Source organism: Bubalus bubalis, chromosome 3 (assembly GCF_019923935.1).
Source record: "Bubalus bubalis isolate 160015118507 breed Murrah chromosome 3, NDDB_SH_1, whole genome shotgun sequence".
Lineage (NCBI taxonomy): Eukaryota > Metazoa > Chordata > Mammalia > Artiodactyla > Bovidae > Bubalus > Bubalus bubalis.
In genome coordinates, this window is record NC_059159.1 from 79,665,146 (window position 1) to 79,690,017 (window position 24,872).

The 24,872-nt window shown below is 41.8% G+C and overlaps 1 protein-coding gene across 5 annotated transcripts in view; it reads right to left on the minus strand.

The window, feature by feature from the left end:
* TEK (TEK receptor tyrosine kinase) overlaps positions 1–24,872 on the minus strand; it is a 105,782-nt gene that overhangs the window by 18,806 nt on the left and 62,104 nt on the right. For 4 of the 5 annotated variants that reach the window (XM_044939743.2, XM_025281408.3, XM_044939745.2 and 1 more), the window contains 8 exons: positions 23,747–23,875; positions 21,336–21,487; positions 19,459–19,603; positions 11,922–12,083; positions 9,650–9,784; positions 5,099–5,386; positions 2,817–3,116; positions 206–360 (listed from right to left, as the gene is read on the minus strand). In XM_044939743.2, the coding sequence (XP_044795678.2) occupies positions 206–360; positions 2,817–3,116; positions 5,099–5,386; positions 9,650–9,784; positions 11,922–12,083; positions 19,459–19,603; positions 21,336–21,487; positions 23,747–23,875 (1,466 nt within the window). The remainder of the gene's footprint in view (positions 1–205; positions 361–2,816; positions 3,117–5,098; positions 5,387–9,649; positions 9,785–11,921; positions 12,084–19,458; positions 19,604–21,335; positions 21,488–23,746; positions 23,876–24,872) is intronic. The other variant, XM_044939744.2, reaches the window with a different exon arrangement.

The following is a 24,872-nucleotide window of genomic DNA, read 5'->3' on the forward strand; positions in this document are numbered from 1 at the left end:
GTTTTCTGCTTAATTATTAAGAGTAACCTTTTCACTGTCAGAATTGTTCTGAATTGGACAAGAACTTATATAGTCATGCTAGTTATCTCCCATTTCATAATGGAAGACGAAGAAAAGATGAAACGTGCCTAAGGGAAATACTTCCTTTATGAGTAAATTTTCTGACCCATATTTTTAAAATACTGCTTGGAAGATGAGACACTACCACATTTTGGAAGGCTTGGGCCATTCTCCTTTGGACGTTTGCCCTCTTCAGCTGCAGCATGATCAGAAAGGCCAACAGCACCGTCAGGCAGGTCATTCCCGCTGAGCCAAGGATGGCGATGAGCAGCATCTTCCTGCCTCCGAGGTCTGCTGGTGCTGAGCAGAAGGCAGGAGAAGCAGCAGGTTAGTCTAGAGGGAGAGATAGGCCACGACCATTTGCAGAAGTCACAGTGTAATGCGAACATCATGGCAGCCTGAGTCCTGCCACCTAATTGGTAGGTGACCTAGTGCTACTCATTTATTGTCTGGAACTCACTGGAGGCAAGTCTGACTCACAGGGCTGTTAAAAGTTCAAAGGAATGTGCAAAAGGGCTTTTTACAAGTCAACACACTAATCACCAAAGCTGCTAAGAGCCAAAGAATTGATGCTTTTGAACTGTGGTGTTGGATAAGACTCTTGAGAGTCCCTTGGACTGCAAGGAGATCCAACCGGTCAATCCTAAAGGAAATCAATCCTGAATATTCATTGGAAGGACTGATGCTGAAGCTGAAACTCCAGTACTTTGGCCACCAGATGTGAAGAACTGACTCATTGGAAAAGACCCTGATGCTGGGAAAGACTGAGGGCAGGAGGAGAAGGGGATGACAGAGGATGAGATGGTTGGATGGCATCACCGACTCGCTGGATGTGAGTTTGACCAAGCTCCAGGAGTTGGTGAAGGACAGGGAGGCCTGGCGTGCTGCAATCCACAGAGTCTTTGACAAAGAGTTGGACACGACTGAGTGACTGAACTTGACTGATGCTAATCAATAATTGTTGCCTTTTGTTCAACTTTCATTTCCAAGTACAGGCCCAAGCAGATGAATATTATAATAGTGAGACTAACTCTATCTATCACTTTGGGAAAGTGACTAAACCTCCCTGAACAATTTCCCCACCTAGAAAATCTTGCAAGCTCTATGACGCTAAGAGCACAGGCTCTGTAAAATATTTTGATTTGGATTTTTCTTTGGGTTCTTTTAAAGAGCTGAAAACAACCTGAGGATACCAATGGGAGGAGCAAAGAAGGAAGGAAAGAAGAGAGAAAAGAGAAAAACTATTGAATTTAGGGCTCAGGTCAAAATGGACTATTAAAGACTATGGTTTAACTCTTCCACTTCTTTCCCTTGCTTAAATTAAAATACAATTAAATTCAATGTATTTTTATGAAAAGCAGCATGTAGAGCATGATCTCATCTAAAATTATTCTTTTGATTAGCTATCTTTCCCACTATCTCCACATGTGTGTGCATAAAGAGATATCTGAAATGGGATGGTGAGGGGTTTTTAGTTTTGTTACATCTTGTTTTTAAATTTTTCTCTTTGTATTTTATTTGTAGCTTGGATTTAGGGCCTGCATGTGTTCTATGAAAACACAAGTAATTATAGAAATGATGCATTTAGTAAGATTGTCATCTGAAAACTATGATTCTCTGTAATTTACAGACTCAACATTCCTTGGATATTTCAAACATATTCTAAAGAATCAGCACTGAAAACAGAGCTTATTGGTTTTATTTCTTAAGCCCTAGGTAGCCCTCAAAAGAACCGAGAAGTTTTTAGTGCTATGATACTTTCTGTAAAAAGAGGCTGGTCTGAATTATAAATTTGCAAAAATCACCAATTCCCTCTCAAGTCCCTCTAGCTACATTCCCTTGAACAAGCTGTACAGTGCAGAGGGTGAGGAAATGCAATTTTAGACTAACCTCAACGGGAAGTCTCCCAGAAGCTTCAACCCTTCCCACCTGTGGTGTCCTTGTTCACTAATTACATTCAACGGGTTTTACCAGCCACAAACACTGGAGAGGATTAAGAGGTACAGCCCTCCAGTTATGAAATAAAGAAGCCACAGGGATATAATATATAGCATATAGAATATGGCTAATAATACTGTAATAACTTTTTTTGGAGACAGATAATTACTAGCTTTGCTGTGGTGATCATTCATAATATATGCAAATGTCAAATCACTATATCGTGCACTCAAAACTAACATAATATTGCACAACAACTGTATTTCAATTAAAAAAAATCACAAACACTGGCCCTCTTGTGCTTGGCACTGAAGGATCTGTCTCAAAGAGCTTATTCTCTCTGAGGTAGGGGTTAGTGATGGACATAGAGCCGTCATAACCTGGATCTAAAAAGTAAAAGACAACTCAGAATAGCATAGTGTCACCCAAGTTAAAAGAAGAGTTCATTTTGAGAAAGAATGGAGTGTGGTTCCTGGAGCCTCCCACTGAACCACTGCACAGGCCTTCCTCCACTAAGCTGGGTCCTCAGTCTTCTTTTTCCACAGAATCACATTCAGGTTCCTCAGACCCTCAACTGCTAGATGGGGACTGCTGATGGGCTAAGTTCCTTTAAGGCTTAATAATAGAAAATGGATCAACAGGGTATCCCTCCAAAGCGCATTTTCATCTTAAGGACCTCTTTAGAGATGGTGATGCCTATTAAGGACAAGCCTATTGTATCACAAGATGTGAATATGGAGTAAATATCTTAAAACAGTGGGGCTTTTCTGATACTCCCCAGAAATAATAATATGTAAATACCCGTCTACTCTACCAACCTTGAGATTCAGAAAGAGTCGTCAGTTCATGAGAAGAGGTTGGATTGCTTGAGCCTATATTGTTCTCTGCAAAGATGTCCACCTGGTAAACCGTCTGGGGCTCAAGGCCCTTGAGCTGATACTGGGTGATGGTGGCATTCTTGATCTTCACGTCAATGTGCTGGTCTTCATTCTTGCCCTGAACCTTGTAACGGATGATAATAGCAGAAATAGAATAGCCATCCAGGATGGTCCAAGAGATCACAGCCGAAGAGTCTGTGATGTTGAAAATCTTGATGTTTTCTGGTTGAGGAGGGACAACTAGAAATTAAAAAAACAAACACATATTTTCCTTAAGATGCATTACCATCTCTTTGACTATTATGCTTTTAAGAGAGAATGAATGTCGGCCCATAAACCATGAATGGCTACTAAATGTTATCTCTGATGGTAACTCCAGTCAGTTTGTGGTGGACTCAACACAGACTTGACAACATGGCCACATATGGGAAACTGGCAACACACACAAATCACATATTTACCATCCTTACACTGAATTAAGACCCCGGAAATTGTTACTCCACAAACTGCTATTTTACTCTTCTTGATGCTGAGGAAAACAAAGATTATGAGAGCTGACATTTACATAGGCCCTTTTGTATTGTAACTCATTGATTCCACATAACAATCTTACTGTTAGTATTGAGGCCTGGAGACAATAAGTGACTTGGCCACGGTCACACAGCTTTTAAGAAATAGATTCAAGTAGAAGAAATAAGGATTCCTATTAGTTTGCAGTTAGCCACCAGCCCATAGGAACTATCCTTGTTAAGCACTTGTTAGAAAATATGTTAAGCATTAGTAGACATATACAGAAAGCAAGATGAAGCGTATGCATGCATCTGCACACTTACAGGTATACTTAATGTATTAAAATTATACAATATTGAATGGAAAGATATATAAAAAACATAATCTTGGTTTAACAAACAGAATTTTGGTTGTCTCTGGGGAGACAGGGAGAGAATTAGAGTAGGGATAACAATCAAGGAGGATTTTGATATATCTGTATTGTGGAATTACTTTCACAAAAAGGCTGAAAGCAAAGATGGCAAGATGTTAACAATTGTTAATTCTGGGTTGTAGAAATGTAGATTTTTATGTATTATTCTCTGTACTGGCCTATAACTTCTGTCACAGAATTTTTTTAAAGATGAAGAAGACATGCCTAAACACTGACAAAATGGTTGAGACTTCCACATTTTATTGATACAAGAAGAGAAACCCAGTTGGAGAAACCCAGAGCCAGTTTGTACACTTGTTACTGGGGAAGTGGAGGCTCAGCCGCAGAAGAGAAACTCAGACTCTGGCAGTTGACGAGAGACCACAGGATCCCAGTGTTAGTGATGGTGTGACCCAGAAACACCCGGTCTTTCCAAGGACTCTGAAATGCACAGACAGCGAATCCAATAGAACTCTCTGGTTCCTGATGAAAAAGCTTTCAAGACTACGAAGGAACCCTAGAAGTTCCAACTAATTTTTAATGTACGATCTGAACTTGAGAAGAGCCTGAAGAGCAGTTTGAAAGAAAAGTTGTTTTATTACTCTCAAATATATACTGTAATGCTAAGGATTATCTGTTTTGCAGATTTTCAAGCAAAGTTCCTTGGCTTTTAAGATTAGGAGAGATCTATCTGTAATGAATCACCATCTGCTTAATAAATAACTCCAATGAAAGGAAAGGTAGGGATCCCTAGTGGTCCAGAGGTTAAGAATCCTCATGCCAATGCAGGGGACACGGGTTCAATCCCTGGTCTGGGAAGATGCCACATGCCGAGGAGCAACTAGGCCTGTGTGCCACAACTACTGTTCATATGCCACAACTACCGAAGCTGGCGAGCCCTGAGAGACCCTGCTCTGCAACAAGAGAAGCCACCACGATGACAAGCCCACACCCTGCAGCCAGAGGGTAGCCCCTGCTCAATGAAACTAGAGAAAGCCTGTGCACAGCCACGAAGACCCAGGAGAGCCGAAAATAAATAAACTTTTTTAAAAACAGGAAAGGTAAATCGTAGGACAGGTCTGCCTGAATTATTGTTAGTCCAAACATATGGAGCATTCATATATATTGCGGGTCACTAAAATGATTTGAGGTGTTGGGCGGAGGGCACTCATTGGCCTCCACTTACAACTAACTACCTGTCATGGTTTCTAAGAAGCAGACTTGAAGTGATGCGAGCCAGGTCTAAGTGGCGGCCACCAAGCGTCATTCAGGCAAGGCTGGGGCAGCATAAGTTACTTACTGTCGCTAAGGGTCCACGCGATGAGATCTTCGCTCCATTCCCCCTGGGCCTTGGTGTTGACTCTGGCTCGGACTTTGTACTGCTCCCTGGGGTGTAAGTTGTTAAGCAGCACTGAAGTCAAGTTGCCTGGCACTTTAATATTCTGCTGATCACTATTCATTTGCACAGATCTCCTCTCGACTTCAACATAAAAGTCATCTTCTGAGCTTGGGAATATTGGTTGCCAGGTCAAATTTAGAGTGGTCTGACTTTTTGGTAGGAGACTGAGACCCCTTGGAGGAGGAAGACCTAGGAGAAACCAGAAGGATCATCGTTTTTATATGAAGTGAAGCTGACAACAGCCCCAAAGGACAACCTTGGCTTCTAGAATAATATACAAGCTAGCAAAGAAACAGCCGCTACCAGCCATGAAATACTTTTTACCCCTACCAAAATAGCAAAGCTTTAAAACATTAATGTGTAGTTTGAGTAACTGTAAGACAAAAATACAACCCCTCTGAAGGACAACTTGGGAATATTTTTCAAGAGCCTTAGAAATGATCATATACTTTGTATAATCTGACTACCAGGGATTTATCCTGAAGAAATAACTCAAAGGAAGCAAAAAGGCTAGGGACATGAAGATGTTCCTTACAACATTATTTATAATAACAAACAATCATAAGAAACCTAAGTGCTCAAAGTAGGGAAATGCTTTAATAAATTATGATATAGCCATCCAAGGGATTAAAGGATTATTGTGAAAAGTACAGAAGCCCCTCCAAAACTTGTAACACATGAGAAATATTCTAATTTCCACTTGGAAAAAGTCATGTCTACCATTGGTGAAAGAGGAAGGAAACTGAAAAAATTGAAAACACTGGATTTGCCAAGGTTGTGGGGTTGCAGGTGAGCATTCAGTGTTTCTGTTCCCATTTTGAGCAATATGTTTTAAAGCAATTTCAGGGTTACATCCCCTTAGCAGGGACAATTTCACATGTGACAACACAGCGATGGCAGGGCCAGGCTCTGATCACATCAAGGTTTGGCTCTGACCACAGGCTATGTGGCCATAATTACCCCCAAGAACCTGAGTCACCAGAGAGGTAACTGAACGGAAACAACATGAGTTGTGAAGTCAAAAAGGCAGAAGCATACCCCATTAGTTCTGTGACCTCAGGAAAATTTATGTAGTATGAAATAAAAACACTCACTTTCCAGATTCAGGAGGAGAAATGAGATAATGGAGATGAAAATGCTTGGAAGGTGTTTGGGTTCCATCAACATTTTCTCCCTCCCTTCCTATCTTATCTTGTGTCAATGGACAGAGAAGGAATCTGCAAGTTTTCAACTAATAACAGCACACTGATATTTTAAACTCCAGATATACAGTATTTTCAAAACATAGACTAGGGCATCCTCTCCTCATGCATTTTCAGTGGGGACATTACTGCCCCTAACCGGGCAAAAATTGGTCCTCGGGGTATGAGAAAATTTTAGATAATTGCAATGGTTTATGAAGGACCACAATATATAAACAGATTTATGGTATTAAAATTCATGGCAGAAGAGACATTAAAACAAAACAGATACGGTGTCTTAAGGATAAAACTATCTAAGAAGCTCTTTAGAGGGTTATAATTAAAAATAATAATAATATAAAGTGGAAACAAACGAATGTATATATAACAATCACTTTGCTGTGCACCTGAACTAACACAACATTGTAAATCAACTATACTCCAATAAAAGGAAAAAGTAAAAATAAAAAATAAAGTAAGAAGGCTGAGAAACTTGGTCAGAGGTGACGGGAAGTGTCTATTTCCACTCCTCAGGAGAGGGACTCTCGCTAACAGCTTTGACCACCCATGGACGAGGGAGAACCAGCAATCAGGTCTGCCACTTGCTTGGCACCATGCTGCAGGTCTCATTGGTCTTTTCTCCATAGCCTTTGCAAATTGCGAGAGGTGATGTCCCCTCCTTTTGCTCTTCTCTAAAGTTCCAAAATAAGCCACCTGGAATGGGCAGGCAGGCTTATAACGACACAACAGACGGAAAGCGGGCTGATGGTCTAGAGCAAACCTGCAAACCTTCTAAGCCTGTGCCGTGTGCAGGGGAGCAGCCCCATAAATGGCCATTTCCTCTTTCCCCTCCCTTTGAGAGCATGGCTTACCCTTCACCCCTCCCTACCTGCCCTCTTTCTGCCGTGTGTTCAGAGTGTGTCCTGTCCCCACCCCTCCTGGCCTTCCCGGCCTTTGCCACTCAGTTAACACACTTATAAAAAGTGCAACTGCCAAATGAATTTAAAAACAAACATCAGCAAAATTCAAATGATGGGACAAGATGAACCTTTATAAGAATTCCCTTCCCACCCACCCCTGAGAACTACTTTGAAATATTCCAAGAGCCCTCTGAATACATCCTGGCTGGAACATATTCTGAGAGCTGAAGACAGCACACCGTGGGGCTGTTAAGTGTTTTATGTTCTGTTCCATAAATACTTTCCATCTGAGTCAGATTATGCCCTTCCCCTTTTGATTCATCAGCACTGGCCTAGGACAGAATAAGCTACAACCATCAACCAAAAAAGACACCATCTCTGTTTTGTTTTAATGTCTCTTCTTTGTAGCAGCAACCTGATGACATTTCAGGGGCCCCTTGCATCATAGTCATGGAGGTTCCTTTTATCCTCTAAGTCATATGTAGTTTCCAGGGTTATTTTCTTTTTAAGATCTTATTATTTTTTTTAATGTGAGCCATTTTTAAAGTCTTTATAGAATTTGTTATAATCGTGCTTCTGTTTTATGTTTTGGTTTCTTGACTGCAAGGCAAGTGGGATCTTACCTCCCTGACCAGAGATCGAACACACACCCCCTGCATTGGAAGGCAAAGTCTCAAGCACTGGACTGCCAGGGAAGTCCCTGCCAGTGTTATTTTTGGTGTTACTACCTGGTGGGTTCCCAGGAAGCCATTTCTTACTTGTACAATGCTTCTACAAGCATCAGAGTAGCTCCCGAGTTTCATTTGGTTCATTAAGGATGCTGCTGGTCAGATGAACACTAGGTGGGAGGTGTGGAAGGAAGAGTGTGTGAGGAATGCACAACCTTCGCAGAAGAGCTTGATGCTTTTTCCTAGTTTCTCACTAAAGCATCTGATAGCCTTCTGCCTTTAGTAAATGGACGAAAACTAGGAAAACTCATCAATCGGGAAAGGATTTGGTGTCTTTGGGCTCCAGGTTAAAAAATAGTAATAATAACTGGAGAAACAGAAAGGGATCAAGTCTGAAGATCTAGTACGATGATGAGGAATCTGATACATCACCATAGCCAAGTTATTAACCACTCTGGGACTCTACTTTTCAATCTATAAAATGGGAAAGACGACAATTCTAAGAATTAAATAAATGTGAACCTGAAGCTGTAAAGCACTGACCAAGAGATAGTAACAGAATGCTTATACACAAGGCACACTACAACACTAACAGAACTTTAAAAGGACTCACTCAGACATTTCAGAGGAGGGGACCTGGGTAGCAGAAAGCTGGAGTTCAGGTTTGCATCAAGGAAATTTCACAAATTCAAAGGCTCCTCAGTTTACACAATAGAAGACTGATAGCTATTGACTGACATTGATCCATCAAGAAATAGTGCTACACTTGGAATGTGTACACTTAAGACCAGAGCATCATACATCACTGGGGAACTTATTAGAAATGCAGATTCTTGAGCCCCGTTCCCACTCCAAACTTTCTGAATCTGAAACCCTGGAGGCGAGGCCCAGAAATTTATTTTAATAAGCTGGGCAGATGATTCTGATGGAAAATAATGTTTGAGAACCATTGATTTAGAAACATAGAGGTAGAGACTTCCCTGGCAGTCCAGTGATTAGGACTCTGCACTTCCACTGCAGGAGGCACGGGTTCAATCCCTAGTCCAGGAAGTAAGGGGATCTAAGATCCTGCATGCCATGCCATGAGAGAAACAGGGTGGTATATATCATATGGCTCAAGTAGATAAAGGAAATAGGATGGGGAAATGGAGGGATAGAGCACAGAACTGCTGTTCTTTAGGTAAAAGCCTTTCAATCTATTCGATATTTTTACCATGTGCGTGAATGACTTTGAAAAACTAGAAATTACTTTATAAACACACTGGGATTTCTGGAGTATGTATGCAGCAAGAGCCTGGCCTGGGCCCTTAGGATGGAAACAGGAAGCTGGTGGAAAAACTCAGGAGCCAAGACTGAGCACAGTTGCTACAAAGTAAATCCCAAGTCCTCAGGGATGTCCCTGCCTTCCTGAAGGCTCATCTGCTTCCTTCTCTGTCCCCATGGATCACTCCAGCCCCCTCCCCCAGGGAGACAGACCAGGACAGCAGCCCAAATAAAGGGCTGGCTTGACTCCAAGTCTCTAGCCTTCCTGTCACTTTCCCACCCATTCAAAAGCAAACCCCTTCCACCACCCTTCCCACCCACCCGCTCACCCACCACCACCCTTCCTGGTCTTCCTTCCTCTTTCCCCTTCCTCCCCCACCCACCCAGCTCTTGAATAAATGCCTGTTTGCTTCAGCTGACCGATGGAAGCTGTTGTGAATCTCCTCACAGGGCCAGGATGGCCTTCTCCGCCCTCTCCACGCCGGACCAGCTGCACGCAGAGCTCGTATTCCGTCCGAGGCTCCAAATAGTTGAGGGTAACAATCTCATTTGTCACTAAGAAGAGGGAAAGTCCAGGAAACTTAAGTTGGCAATCTTTTACATTCTTTAAACTGGAATGCTGTTTTGTGATGGGAACTAATGCTTGGTTTTTAAAAATACAATGTCTGAGTAGAACAGAGGGGAGATTCCATCTTCAGGATCTCAGTGTTCCTACTATAAAGAAAACAAGGCTTTTTTGTGTAAGTATCTCTGTGCCACTCATACATCTCTGCTCTAGTGTTTCTGTATTTTCATTTGTAGAGTAAAATCAGGCACATCTTCAACTATAGGGAATTCCAATCAGATTTAGGGGGAAAAACTCAATTAGAATAATAGAAAATAACTGCCTTCAAATGCAAACAGTGATTTCAATCAAGCTATCAAGAGAAAAGACTCTTTGAGGGTTTGCTTACACTAATCAGACAACAAATTTGTAATAGTTATGTCATAATAAGTAAAGGGTTCTGATGTATTTGAAAATACCTCCCAGAAACAAATGACATATGCTTCTTTTCTTCTGAGCTATTTGCATGAATATCGCAAAGGTAGATTTTTGCCTTACCACATGATAAAGTCAGTAAGGAAAAATACTGGACTGTGTTCAAGGGTTTTTAGAAAACCTCTTTGTGGATGTCCATAAAGAGACAATGCATTATCAATATCCTATTTTTTTTTTTTAAGCTGCTTTTTCAAAAGACCTAGCCATAGTCAATAGAAACAACAATCCAGCAAATCAGACTTATGCTCCTGGGATTCTGAATTTTGGATGAGTGTTCAAAAGAACGTGAAGAGCTCCATAATACCACCATGACTTTATTCAATGTACTCAGGTCAGCTAGTATTTTTAAGCCCCAAACCTTCGCTTTCTTCTTTTTTGGTAACTTCCTTGATTATATGCGCTTAGTCGTTCAGTTGTGTCTGACTCTTTGCGACCCTTTGGACTGTAGCCTGTCAGACTCCTCTGTCCATGGGATTTCCCAGGCAAGAATACTGGAGTGGGTTTCCATTTCCATCTCCAGGGGATCTTCCAGACCCAGGAATGGAACTAGTGTCTCTGGTGTCCCCTTCATTGCAGTCACGGGTAGAGGGCCCTTTTAGGAATCCTGGGCATAGTGAGACTAGAGTATTGATGGAGGTGTGTATGTTCCCTACAAGTGTGACTGTGTCATGTCTCACGATAAGATGGCACAATTTAAGCAGCTGGGTCAATAGATGGTGCTCAGCTTTTAAAAAAAATGCTATTACCTCATCATGCAATAAGCAGGACTGTAATTTGTGTTTCAAAGTAAATTTAACTTAAATAAATTTAACTGTTTTCATGAACATTTGACATTTTATTACATTTGGGGCTTTTGCTTTCAAAAAGTTGGGGATGGGCCTGTACCCCCACCTCCCCCTACCCCAGTTCAGTCAGCCACAGCCCAAATTCCTTCCCAAATTTCTGTGAGTTAGGAGACCGCAGACAGGGCAAACGCAAATAAGGAAAAAAAAAAGAAAACGTGGTTCAGTAGCAACAGCTGACTCATTGGAAAAGACTCTTGAGGGTGGGAAAGATTGAAGGCAGAAGAAGAAGAGGGTTGATAGATGAGATGGTTGGATGGCATCACTGATTCAATGGACATGAACTTGAGCAAACTCTGGGAGATGGTGAGGGAAAGGGAAGCCTGGTGTGCTGCAGTCCATGGGGTTGTGAGGAGTTGGGCACAGCTTGGCGACTGAACAACAGTAGCAAAAATCACCCCTCAGATGTAAGCAGATTAAGTCTCTGCCTTTCCAGTGGGCCCTGGACTTCCCTGTTACTGTATTCCTAGCATAAACATGTGTCCTTTACCATGACCAAGCAAGACAGAGTAAAAATGGGACTGGAGATCCAGAAGAACCTGGACAGGAAGCATTGATGAAGATAGTGACTCCTGACACAGGCTGGTTCTCTGCCCCATTTTACACCATGACTTTCAGAAAGGTAGACCCACAACTCAGAGGAGCCATCACCCCGCCACTCTCTCCTGAATATTCCAAAGTAGAATCCACTGCCAAGCCCCTACCTTGGGGTAGAGGGTTGAGATTGAGAGAGAGGATTTCTACATTTGGGGACAGATTTCTTTTCCTGGTGTCCCATCTCTCGCTGCAGCATTTCCTTGCCAAATCTTACCTTGAATATGCCGCCAAGCCTCATAGTGATTAACAGGTTTGTACAGAAGCTTCTTGGATTTGATTGGTCCATCCCCAAAGTAAGGCTCAGAGCTGATGTTGATGACAGCAAAGTTGTGTCCAGTGTCGATCACCTTTGGGGCATTCAAGGGCTTTGGAAGAACTAAATAAAATGTCAAGAATCAGATCAGTCCTTACACTTTGGATTTTTACCGCTGTTCTGAGATAGGGGTGGTGGGTGAGTGCCTTCACATTCCTGACAAAGCCCGCTTCGAGTTCTCTGATCAGATTCAATGCACTTACCCGCTCTGTGATCTCCTGGCTTTGCTCTCACCCCTCCAACCTGCCGTCCACAGAGTGCTTTCTTAAAGAATGAGCACTCCTCTGATCAAGAGTTTTCCATGTGTTCCCATTACATTTCAAATAAAATCTGAAATTCATACCATGACCTGCCAGGCCTTGCAAAATAGCACCCCTGCCGCCTCTTTAGCTCCCTCATCCTCTCATCCAACACTCTCCAGTCCCAGTGATCTTTCAGTTCATTCACCTAACAATGCACCAGGCTCCTTTCTGTCTCAGATTCTTGGCTGATACTATTCTCCTGCAAGGAATGCACCAGACCCCCCACAATTCTGCAGTTATCGCTTACTCATCATTCAACTCTCAGCTCTGATGTGACTTCCTCACAGTGTCTATCCCTGAACCTTGGTTAGTCTAACATGCCACACACTTCCACAGATCTTCTCCTTCACTGCAATTTTCAGAATTCATTATTCTTTGTGTGATTATTTAATATCAATCATCCTACTAGACCACCAGGCTATGTTTGTCTGTCTGTCTCTCTCTGCTTAGAGCAACATAAATTTATTATCTTACAGCTCTAGAGGTCAGAAATCAGAGGTCTCTGGGGGTCAGTAGTTAGTCTCACTGGCCTAAGATCAAGGTGTTAACAGGGCTGTGTTCCTTTCTAGAGGCTGTAGGGGATAATTTGTTTTCTTCTTTTCAGCTTCTTAAAAAACACCTGTATTCTTTGACTCATGGTCCCTTTATCCATCTTCAAAGACAACAAACTCATGTCTCTCTGACCTTTCTTCTGTTGTGATATCTCTTTCTGACAGTCTTTAAAGATTCTTTACCATTTGATAATCAGGTGGCTCAAATGGTAAAGAATCTGCCTGCAATGCAGAAGACCCGGGTTTGATTGCTGGGTCAGGAAGATACCCTGGAGAAGGGAATGGATACCCACTCCTGTATTCTTGCCTGGAGAATCCCATGGACAGAGGAGTCTGGCAGGCTACAGTCCATGAGGTCACGAAGAGTCGGTCATGACTAAGGAACTGAACACACCTATATAATCCAGAATAACCTCCCCACCTCAAAGACCATGTATTCTCAATGGGACTGAAATAGTACCCCCAACAAGGTAAAAATTGGTTCTGGATGAAAGAAAACATTCTTAGATATTTCAATGGTTCTTAGCTCCCATAAGGGGCATGGTAAATAAACAGATATACAGTATGTTTACCATATGAAGCAAGTTCTGGTTTGAAAGGAAAGGATGTCTTGACAGGCTGTCAGTATCCTGTTTACTCAATTATAGAAGTAGCTCAACGTACTCAACTTGCTTTGAGTCTTACTGAACTCCCGTGAGTTAAGAGGTCCATTAGACTCCTGGGGCATGGAGAACATGTATAGGGGAATGGGGTGGCCAAGAAAGGAGACAGACTGTGAATCGGTCTCTTCTACTCATGCACAAGTCCATGGTGTCACTGGACTTCACTTATGAAATTCAAAGATAAAATTTCAAGTTGAAAACAGCAGAAACTTAAAACAAGTGTAGGGCCCTGTATGGACAGGTCATAAGCCCATGAAGCCAGCCCTGCACATCACCCTTGCTGTATGAGGGGAGTATTGCAGTATTTGGAGATGGGGGTCTTTGAAGAAGCAACTCAGTTGCAGTGCGGGCTACAGTCATCACTAATCCCGCATGACGGCTCCTCATTAGCGTGATCACTAATCCCGCATGACGGCTCCTCATTAGCGTGATCACTAATCCCGCATGACAGCTCCTCATTAGCGTGATCACTAATCCCGCATGACGGCTCCTCATTAGCGTGATCACTAATCCCGCATGACGGCTCCTCATTAGCGTGATCACTAATCCCGCATGACGGCTCCTCATTAGCGTGATCACTAATCCCGCATGACGGCTCCTCATTAGCGTGATCACTAATCCCGCATGACGGCTCCTCATTAGCGTGATCACTAATCCCGCATGACGGCTCCTCATTAGCGTGATCACTAATCCCGCATGACGGCTCCTCATTAGCGTGATCACTAATCCCGCATGACGGCTCCTCATTAGCGTGATCACTAATCCCGCATGACGGCTCCTCATTAGCGTGATCACTAATCCCGCATGACGGCTCCTCATTAGCGTGATCACTAATCCCGCATGACGGCTCCTCATTAGCGTGATCACTAATCCCGCATGACGGCTCCTCATTAGCGTGATCACTAATCCCGCATGACGGCTCCTCATTAGCGTGATCACTAATCCCGCATGACGGCTCCTCATTAGCATGTTACTCAGTCGTGTCTCACTCTTCATGACCTCATGTACTATAGCCAGTTAGGCTTCTCTGTCCATGGAATTCTCCAGGCAAGAATACTGGAGTGGGTAGCCATACCCTTCTCCAGGGGCTCTTCCCGACCCAGGGATTGAATCCTGGTCTCCTGTGTTGCTGGCGGATTCTTTACCATCTGAGCTACCAGGGAGACCCTCATAAGAAGATCAAATTACCACACACACACACACACACACAGGGAAGACCCTGAGAAGATACAGGGAGAATATAGCTATCTACAAGGCAAGAAGCAAAGCCTCAGAAGAAAGTAACTCTGCGAACACCTTGATCTCAGATCAACGTAAGATTACACTGATCACCTAGCCTCCAGAACACTGAGAAAATTAATGTCTGTTGTTTAAGCCACTCAGTCTAGAGTACTCTGCTACCGCAGCCCTAGATACCTATTACATATGAATATAACACAATCTACTTATTCTAATGCTGATGGATATTTGGACTATTAGGAATAAAACTCCTCAGAACATTCTTGAACATTGTTTAACAAATGCACTCTTTTGAGCATAAACTTAGCTGTAGAATGTCATCACAGGGTAGGTGTATGCTTAGTGTTAGCATATATTGCCAATTTTCCAAAGTGGTTGTTCTAGTTTGTATTCTAGTATAGTCAACCTTCTATATGCAGGTTCTGCATCTGCAGATTCAACCAAGGGCAGATCAATATTCAGAAAGGAAAAAAAAAAAAAAACTCCAGAAAGTTCTACAAGGCAAAACTTGAAATTTTCCATGTGCCAGCAACTATTTACAAAATATTTATATTATAGTTAACAACAATTTACATAGCATTTACATTGTATATGGTGTTACAATAATCCCCCTTATCTGCAGGGGATACTTTCCAAGACCCCAGTGGATGTCTGAAACTGCAGACAGTACCAAATTCTACATACACCATTTTTTTCTCCCATACACACATCCCAGAGGTAAAGTTTAACTTATATGTTAGGCAAAGTAAGGGAATATTCAAATTGCTAGCATCACATTGTTAAATACAATAAAGGTTACTTGAACATGAGCATTTTGATACCATGACAGAGGAAATGATAACGTAGATGTCTAAGTGACTAATGAGTGGTATACATGGGATGAAGGGAAGACCCACATCCCAGGCAGGATGGAATGGAACAGTGTGAGATTTCATTATGCTACTCAGAACAGTACACAATTTAAAAATTACATATTGTTTATTTCTGGAATTTTCCATTTAGTGTTTTGAGCTTCAGTTGACCATGGGTAACTGAAACCGTGGAAAGTGAAACCAAAGATGGGGGGGTGGCTATTGTTTAAGTAATCTAGAGATGATTTAAAGTATACAGGAGGATGTGTGTAGGTTGTACACAAATACTACACCATTTTATAAAAGGGACTTGAGCATCCGTGGAGTTTGGTATCCAAAGAGATCCTAGAACCAATTCCCTACAAACACTGAAGGAAATCTGTATCTCTGTATCTTTTTTAATATTATGATTAAAGACACTGCTCAATTTACCTACTTGCAATTTTCCATTTTGTGGATACCAGTCAATATGACAGTGAAGAGGCATCAGTGACTTAGAACAAGAGATATTTCAATGGACTGATGTTGCATGCTGTGTCTTATTTAAAACATAAAAATTAGAATCAGTGACTCTTCTGAATCTTAGCAACATGGTTTGTTTTTTTACTTATTATTTACTTTCCATGGACAGCAAATATTCCAAAAATAACATAATTTGTCTTGTCTGCATATCATTTCCTTTCTTCCAAGAACAAATATGACGTAAGAAATTATTTTGATTGTGTTAATGTTTTACTGAATAAAACAGATCCAGGCTTTTCCAGTAATCAAAAAAAAATATTAAAGATTCTGAGGTTGTTTCTGTGGGTTCTCAGGGCAGAGAATCTAACTCTATTAGGCTCTATTTATGTTACAATTGTTACTGACCTTTTTTTAAAACAAGATTATGTTCTGGGTATTTACTTTCATTGACAGAAATTACCTCTAGGATCACCCAAAGATTCCTAATCAAGTAGTGAAGTAGGTTACATACACAACAACTTCAGTTATCTTGCTTCCTTATCTGTAACAGGAGAGACTGAGAAAGCAAAATGATCTAGAAATGATGATGCTGGGTTGGACCAGGTTCCAAACTGAGATTGGCTGTTCACGAGATGGGCTACCTTAGGCAAGTCACCTAAACCTCTGAACCTAGTTCCGGACTGATCAAGATGGGATAACAATACTATTGTGCCTGGTCTTTATAAACATGAAGTAAGATAGGACTTCCTGGTGGTTCAGTGCCTAAGACTCTGCACTCCTAAAGCAAGAGGCCTGGGATGAATCCTTGGTCAGGGAACTAGATCCCACACACCACAACCAAAGATCCTGCCTGCCACAACTAAGACCAGGCGAAGCCAGATAAATACATACAATGAATATTTCAAAAATAATAAGATGAATGAAGCATTTAGTCCAATACCTTTCTAGAAAACGTACCACAGAGTTATTAGGTGCTTTTGTCTAAATACATTCAAAAGTAACTTTCAAATTTAAAATTTGTATTACCTCTCTGTACAACGACCAAGGGAACTTGGAGTTACTTCCACTCTATTCCTTCCCCTCAAGCCTCAAATGTACACAAATCCACTTGGAATAATTCCAAATTTTGAAATACTATTTCATAGTAGGAAGACTAGTCAGAACTCTGAATATATAAGAAAATCATTCATGTTCACCCAGGCTTCATATTAAGTGAGTAGTCTGCAAATTAAGATTCTCTAACTTCTCTGTAGTGAATCAGAAGTCAAGACAATGACAAAGTTAAACTTTCTACAAAAATAAAATCACTACCAGACTTGTGCCAGATGTAATTCCACTACTTAACAATCTCACAATCACCCTGAGTGATAGATAAGCTAAGCTTTATTTACAAATAAAGAAAGGTTCAGACAGGTCACCTAGAGCCAGACATCCTAGAAGGTGAAGTCAAGTGGGCCTTAGGAAGCATCACTACAAACAAAGCTAGTGGAGGTGATGGAATTCCAGTTGAGCTCTTTCAAATCCTAAAAGATGATGCTGTGAAAGTGCTGCACTCAATATGCCAGCAAATTTGGAAAACTCAGCAGTGGCTGAGTGGAAAAGGTCAGTTTTCATTACAATCCCAAAGAAAGGCAATGCCAAAGAATGCTCAAACTACCGCACAATTGCACTCATCTCACATGCTAGTAAAGTAATGCTCAAAATTCTCCAAGCCAGGCTTCAGCAGTACATTAACTGTGAACTTCCAGATGTTCAAGCTGGATTTAAAAAAGGCAGAGGAACCAGAGATCAAATTGTCAACATCTGTTGGATCATCGAAAAAGCGAGAGAGTTCCAGAACAACATCTACTTCTGCTTTATTGACTATGCCAAAGCCGTTGACTATGTGGATCACAACAAACTGTGCAAAATTCTTCAAGAGATGGGAAATACCAGACCACCTGACCTGCCTCCTGAGAAATCTGTATACAGGTCAATAAGCAACAGTCAGAACTGGACATGGGACAACAGACTGGTTCCAAATAGGGAAAGGAGTACATCAAGGCTGTATATTGTCACCCTACTTATTTAACTTATATGCAGAATACATCTGGAGAAGGCAATGGCAACTCACTCCAGTGCTCTTGCCTGGAAAATACCATGGACAGAGGAGCCTGGTGGGCTGCCGTCTATGGGGTCGCACAGAGTCAGACACGACTGAAGTGACTTAGCAGCAGCAGTAGCAGCCGAGTACATCATTAGAAATGCCAGACTGGATGAAGCACAAGCTGGAATCAAGACTGCCAGGAGAAATATCAATAACCTCAGATACGCAGATGACACCACACTTATAGCAGAAAGTAAAGAACTGTAGAGCCTCTTGATGAAAGTGAAAAAGGAGAGTGAAAAAGTTGGCTTAAAACTCAACATTCAGAAAACTAAGATCATGACATCTGGTCCCATCACTTCATGGCAAGTAGATGGGGAAACAGTGGAAACAGTATCAGACTTTATTTTTGGGGGGCTCCAAAATCACTGCAGCTGGTAACTGCAGCCATGAAATTAAAAGATGCTCACTCCTTGGAAGAAAAGTTATGACCAACCTAGACAGCATATTAAAAAGCAGAGACATTACTTTGCTAACAAAGGTCTGAATCGTCAAAGCTATGGTTTTCCCAGTGGTCATGGATGGATGTGAAAATTGGACTATAAAGAAAGCTGAGCGCCAAAGAATTGATGCTTTTGAACTGTGGTGTTGGAGAAGACTCTTGAGAGTCCCTTGAACTGCAAGGAGATCCAAGCAGTCCATCCTAAAGGGAATCAGTCCTGAGTATTCATTGGAAGGACTGATGCTGAAGCTGAAACTCTTAACACTTTGGCCACCTGATGCGAAGAGCTGACTCATTTGAAAAGACCCTGATGCTGGGAAAGATTGAGCATGGGAGGAGAAGAAGGGGACAACAGAGGATGAAATGGTTGGATGGCATTACTGCCTCAATGGACATGAGTTTGAGTAACCTCTGGAAATTGGCAATGGACAGGGAGCCTGGAGTGCTGCAGTCCCCAGGGTCGCAAAGAGTTGGACACAACTGAGCTACTGAACTGAACTGAACAGAGAGGTCAAATTCATTTGCTCAAAGCCACACCCAAGTTTACTAGCTGTCAGCCATAAAAATCAAACCCAGAGCTATGTAATTCCAAAGGTCATAAACTCAATCCCTCCTTTCCATTTCAATGCACGTAATTTTTTTGCTTAAGGCTTAGTATCCTGGAGAACATCCAAAAGGCATTTTAGTGGTCAGAGGGCATTTCTATCTAAAGGCGGCACCCAGCAATACATAAATGCAGAACCATCAAGCATACAATCTCTTCCCCTGGAAAATGGAGCTTACCTTTAACAGAAATGTTGAAAGGCTTTTCCACCATCCCAGACACTGTGTTCACACTGCAGACCCAGACTCCTGAGTCAGGGGGTAGGATCCGGTTGATGGTGAAGATAGCCACGGAGAGATGACCCGTGTGGTTAAAGTCTTTTGGCTGGAAAGGTAAAATACAAAAAATAAAACAGAAGCTTCTACGGAGGTATAAACACAAAGGTTCATAACACTGACCCCATCTCATTGTTAAATAAGAAGTTTTCTAGGAGAGATTAAGAAGATCAGTCCAATGCTTGTATAAGCGTTGGCTTATTTCCAAAGCTATTGTAGTAACCCTGCAAGTTTATGTTGGATTGATGCCCTCGCAGATCCTGCTGTTGTAGTTGTGTGTTTGGGAGTATGGGATAAACACTTCCAAGCAAAAAGTCTAATTCCTTCTAAACTGCTTCTGGTAACATTTGTTCTTTTATGGTCCAATGCAGTGATGGCTGGGTGAAATGACAAAATGGCTTCTGAAGTGTTTGAGAGGCTGCTGAGTATGGTATTATGGAAAAAGTCAAGGCTCTGAAAACACATGGGCCCGAGCTCACATCCCAGCTCTGCCAATTCTGGCCAATTGCTTGGGCTTCCCTGGTGGCTCAGACAGTAAAGGATCTGCCTGCAGTGAAGGACCTTCAGTGCAGGTTCGATTCCAGGCTTAGGACAATCCCCCGGAGAACGGAATGGCAACCCCCTCCAGCATTCTTGCCTGGAGGATATCATGCACAGAGGAGCCTGGTGGGCTACCACCATGGGGTCATAATGAGCTGGACACGACTGAGTGATTCTCACTTTCTTTAGTTATTTAGCTTCACCCAACCAGTTTCCACTTCTGCAAAATAACTAACTAATGTTAAGTGAGACGTGCGTAGTGTGGTCAGCTCTCACTAGAAGGTGGCTGTGACTAGGAAAGGCCAACAAGATTTTGGAAGCTGTCAATTGGCTCCTACTATACCTAGTAGATTGTTAAAGTGGAATCAGGAACATCTGATGTGCATATTCTGCCCCTAAGACATCACTTGGATCTACCTTCTGGTCAAGTTGATTTTTGGTCATCTTTGAGAGAAAAATAAAATAACTAGTTCAAAGGCTTTAGATAATAAAATAAATCAATTTCCTGCAGACCACTTGTGACACAGAGAAATTTGAGGTGGTACCTGTCTCTGCTGCATTTGGCACTGTTGAGAGAGGGAAGGGAAACATGTGGAAAAGTAGCTTAGTCCTTATTTCTTTCAAGCAAAGGAAAACGATGTGGTAGCACCCTAACCAGTGGTAAGTGCCAGAAATGAATACCCAGTCTTGTCTGAGATGTGATACACACACACATACATATACAAGATAGAATACTACTCAGCCATAAAACAGAATAAAATGATGCCATTTGCAGCAACATGGATGGACTTATTATCATACTAAGTGAAGCAAATCAGACAGAAAAAGATATCATATGATATCAGTTATACATGAAATCTAAAATATGACACAAATGAACTTATTTACAAAACAGAAACAGACTCACAGACATAGAAAACAAACTTATAGTATAGAAAACAAACATGGTTACCACTGCGGAAAGGGAGAGGGCTGGTGGGGGATAAATTAGGAGTTCAGGATTGGCAGATACAAACCACTACATAAAAAAAAGGATTTAGTCTATAAGAGAGGGAACTATATTCAATATCTTGTAGTAACTTTTACTGGAAAATAATCTTGAAAAATAGAACTGAATTACTTTGCTATATACCTGAAAATAACACAACACTATAAATCAACTATGCTTCAACTTTTAAAAAAGCTATAATTTGTTCTACCAAAAAAAAAAAAGAGAGAGAGAGAGAGAGAATAACTCTTACACGTAGCACTGTCCCATCTGGCTTCACCAGGGTCATTTCTTCATTAGCAGGTCGGGGCCAGCCAGATGCTTTGCAGATGGGGTTGAATTTACCACTGTTCACTTCTATATGATCTGGCAAATCCTCTATCTTTGGAGTCATCCTTGGCACACCTGAATGAAGGAAACAACACTGTGAAACCTAATCTTTAACACAGCATAAGCAGAAAATATGAAAGTAGTTACCATCTAGCAAGTCATGTACTGGGCAAGAAATTGGCAAGTATTTTATTGTTTTATCATTACATAATAAATTTTGGGGGGTAGTTGCTCTCAATTCCCATTAAAATGGTTACCAGAACCAGAATTCACACTCTTTGCCATAATGATGTACTTTCTCAGGGTCCTAAGGGATACGGTCTCAATGCTGAAATGGTCATCATCACCACATCTCTGCAGATCTGACTGTCCAGTCCCTCTCTTGCTTTTTAAGGGAATTTATTTTTACAAAAACAAAAACCAAAGCCAGTTCTTCTTCCGCTCTGCAAGCCCCTGATTCTCTGATCAACAATGTGATCATTAGTTTTGATATCTGAGAGATGTCTCATTGATTGGGAAGACTGCAACTGGCTGATGATTAATTATATTCACATTTACATCCAAGAAGTGAAGTGGAATAAAATTCCCCTAATCAATTTCTCATCCGTAGCCAAAGAAAAAATACTGCTGCCAACATGGAAAGGAAAATAAATGCCTCTGATATCAAGAAAGGCATCAGGATTCCTTACTTAATATCTGCAGAGTAGAGAATGACTAATCCTGAAATTTAACAATTTTATCCTGAACTGTGGGGTCTTAGAGAGTTTTGGACCACATGTAGGACAGAACTGAAAATGGTCCAACACTCGGTAAATAATGTAGGAGATGGACATGCACTGAAAACATTGGAAAAGTGGCTGAGTCCTTTCCAGAAAAAAAGAACAGCAGTCATTTACAAGCTGCTCCATAGCAGTGGTGAGAGGAGGTGGGGGTCAGGGTAAATGCATCAATATTGATATTATATATTATTATCCTATCTCTCAAGCCTAGAATGAAACAAGTGAAGTGTATGGAGCAGGAGAAGAAAAGGTCTAATAGCCACAAAGGTATTCTTTGATATATCTGCAGAGCTGGGGAGACTGTAATGAGAAAATTTGCCAAACTGTTTAGCACACTTAGGTACTGGTGTTGGAATTGTTCCAAGTGCTCTGATACTTTCAATTCATGCCTTTCCTTCTCTGTCCCCTTGCAGTTTTCTGCAGTTGGATGGAGGTTGGAGGAACAGGTAGAGGGTGTGGGGAAGGGGGTCTGCCCCTTGAAAGCCCAGAATCTGGGTCTAAGTTTGAGAGTCTCACATTTTTTTTGCAACACCGGTCTTAGTACAGAAAGGAAGAAGTAGAACAGAAAAGGCAAATCATTAAGCTTGTTTGTTGCCCACTTTCAGTCCATCCTCTGACAGCCCCATAGCCTTTCCTCCCCTCTCTACACCCTCCCAGATTCCTACCCTGTAGCAAAGTCCAAATGCTGGGGTAGAAGGGAAAGTACATAGCTGACAAGCTAAGGCCTTTGAGAAAACAGTTGGTATTTCTCTCCATACTTGTTCTGATATTTAAAACTCACAGAGAAAAGACTATAAATGTCTTACTACTCTGAGTGCAGATTTCATGGACATATGTTATTTATATTTGTTTGACTGAAAATGTAATATCTGTTTATTATTTTTAAATTTTAAAAATATGCTTCTTTTGATTTTACAAAGTATATTCTAGGACAGGGGTTAGCAGACTTTCCTTAAAGGACTAGATAATAAATATTTTCAACTTGGCAGGCCATATGTTCTGAGTGGTAACTACTCAACCCCGTTGTAAGAGCAGCCTCACATGATCTATGGTAAACAAAGGGGCATGGCTGTGTTCAGACAAGATTTTTTAATGAGAACAGATGGTAGGGCAATAAAAAGGAATGAGAAGCATACTGATATGTGCTACAATATAGATAAACCTCAAAAACAGTATGGTAAATGAAGAAAGCCAGCCAAAAAAAATCTAATTTTGTAATTCTTCAAAGTAATTCTTTCACTGCTGTGCATATCCAGGGAAAAGTCTGGTCCTAGAAAACACCGTCAAAGAGGCAGACAGAGCTCTCAGTGGCTGGTTATCACTTACTGTGCTACAAAGAGCACGAGGTTCATTCTCTATGGGAAAGGCCAATGTGAGAGTCCATAAAGAAGGTTCAGAAAGTGGTCCTTTAGAACAGAGGATCTATTCTTCCCTACTTCTGCTTGGAAAGAGAAGGAGTTTAAGACTCTTGGGCTCATGGGGCAAGAATGATGCCAGCAAAGCTGGGTTCAGACGTGCTGAACTCGGCCCTGATTACAGTGTTACCTTGCTTTACCTTCTTTCTCACACTGGAGCCCTTGGCGTCCTGGAGAGCAGAGGCATCCTTGGAACCGATCGCACTTCTCCCCATTGGTGCAACTGCACCTGAGCTTACAGTCTGGTCCATAATAACCAGGCTGGCACGCTGTCAACAAAGGCATCAACAACTAGTGTTAATATGGGGGAAGGATGAAGACTCAGGCTGTAAATGGCTAGTTTTATTTTTCTCTCCAAGCTATCAACCTTACCGGTTATAAAAGGTAGTAAGTGATATATCTGTATTACCAAGAAATTAAAGGTTAGAGAAATTCTGATTCCAGGCAAGTTGAATAAGCACTTACCAGGCCACCTGAAAGCACTGACAAGTGATGAGGTGGGAGGGAGGATGGGAAGGACCAGGAAGGCTCTGAGGGGAATTAAAACTTGGAAGATGGGAATGGTGTGCTCCCCAGCTTTTAGTCCCATGGTCGGCACAGCTGACACTATGTGGGGATGTTAGAACTCCAGAGAAAACCTGAAGTCTTACTGGTAGAGGAGTCTTAGAGGACAGAGTCAGGGCAACTGCGGCCACTTAAAATTGGGAGGGAAAATCTAGAAAGGAAGAACCAGAGGGAGGAAGTCCCAAATTTTTGGCTGCTCCCAGAACCACACATCTTAAGTGCAGGCTCAACACAGCCCAGCTAAAGGTAAAAGGAATGAACTGAGTCTGAGCCGATGCCTGGGAGTCAGAGTTTGCAGTTTGAGTCACCCCAAGTTGATTGCCTTATAAGACATAACAAAGCAAAATAAACACTCCTCAGAGGAATATACTGCACTCCAGAGTCTCCTCACTGTAACCTTCACAATGTTGAGAATACAATCAACACAAGAAGAAATGGAATAGTGCCATGTAGTCCATCTCCCAGCAGTGCCAGATATGGAAAAAAACTGACTTTGGGGAGCAAATACTGAACTGTCTTTGAGCTCTGGCTAACTCACCACATTAGCATTTGTTAGGGAGGGTCTAGCATATTTGCCTACAGATTCATGTTAAGTCGGGCTCCCTATTTGGCTCAGTGGTAAAAAATCTGCCTACAGTGCAGGAGATGCAGGAGACGTGGGTTCCATCCCTGGGTCAGGAAGATCCCCTGGAGGAGGAAATG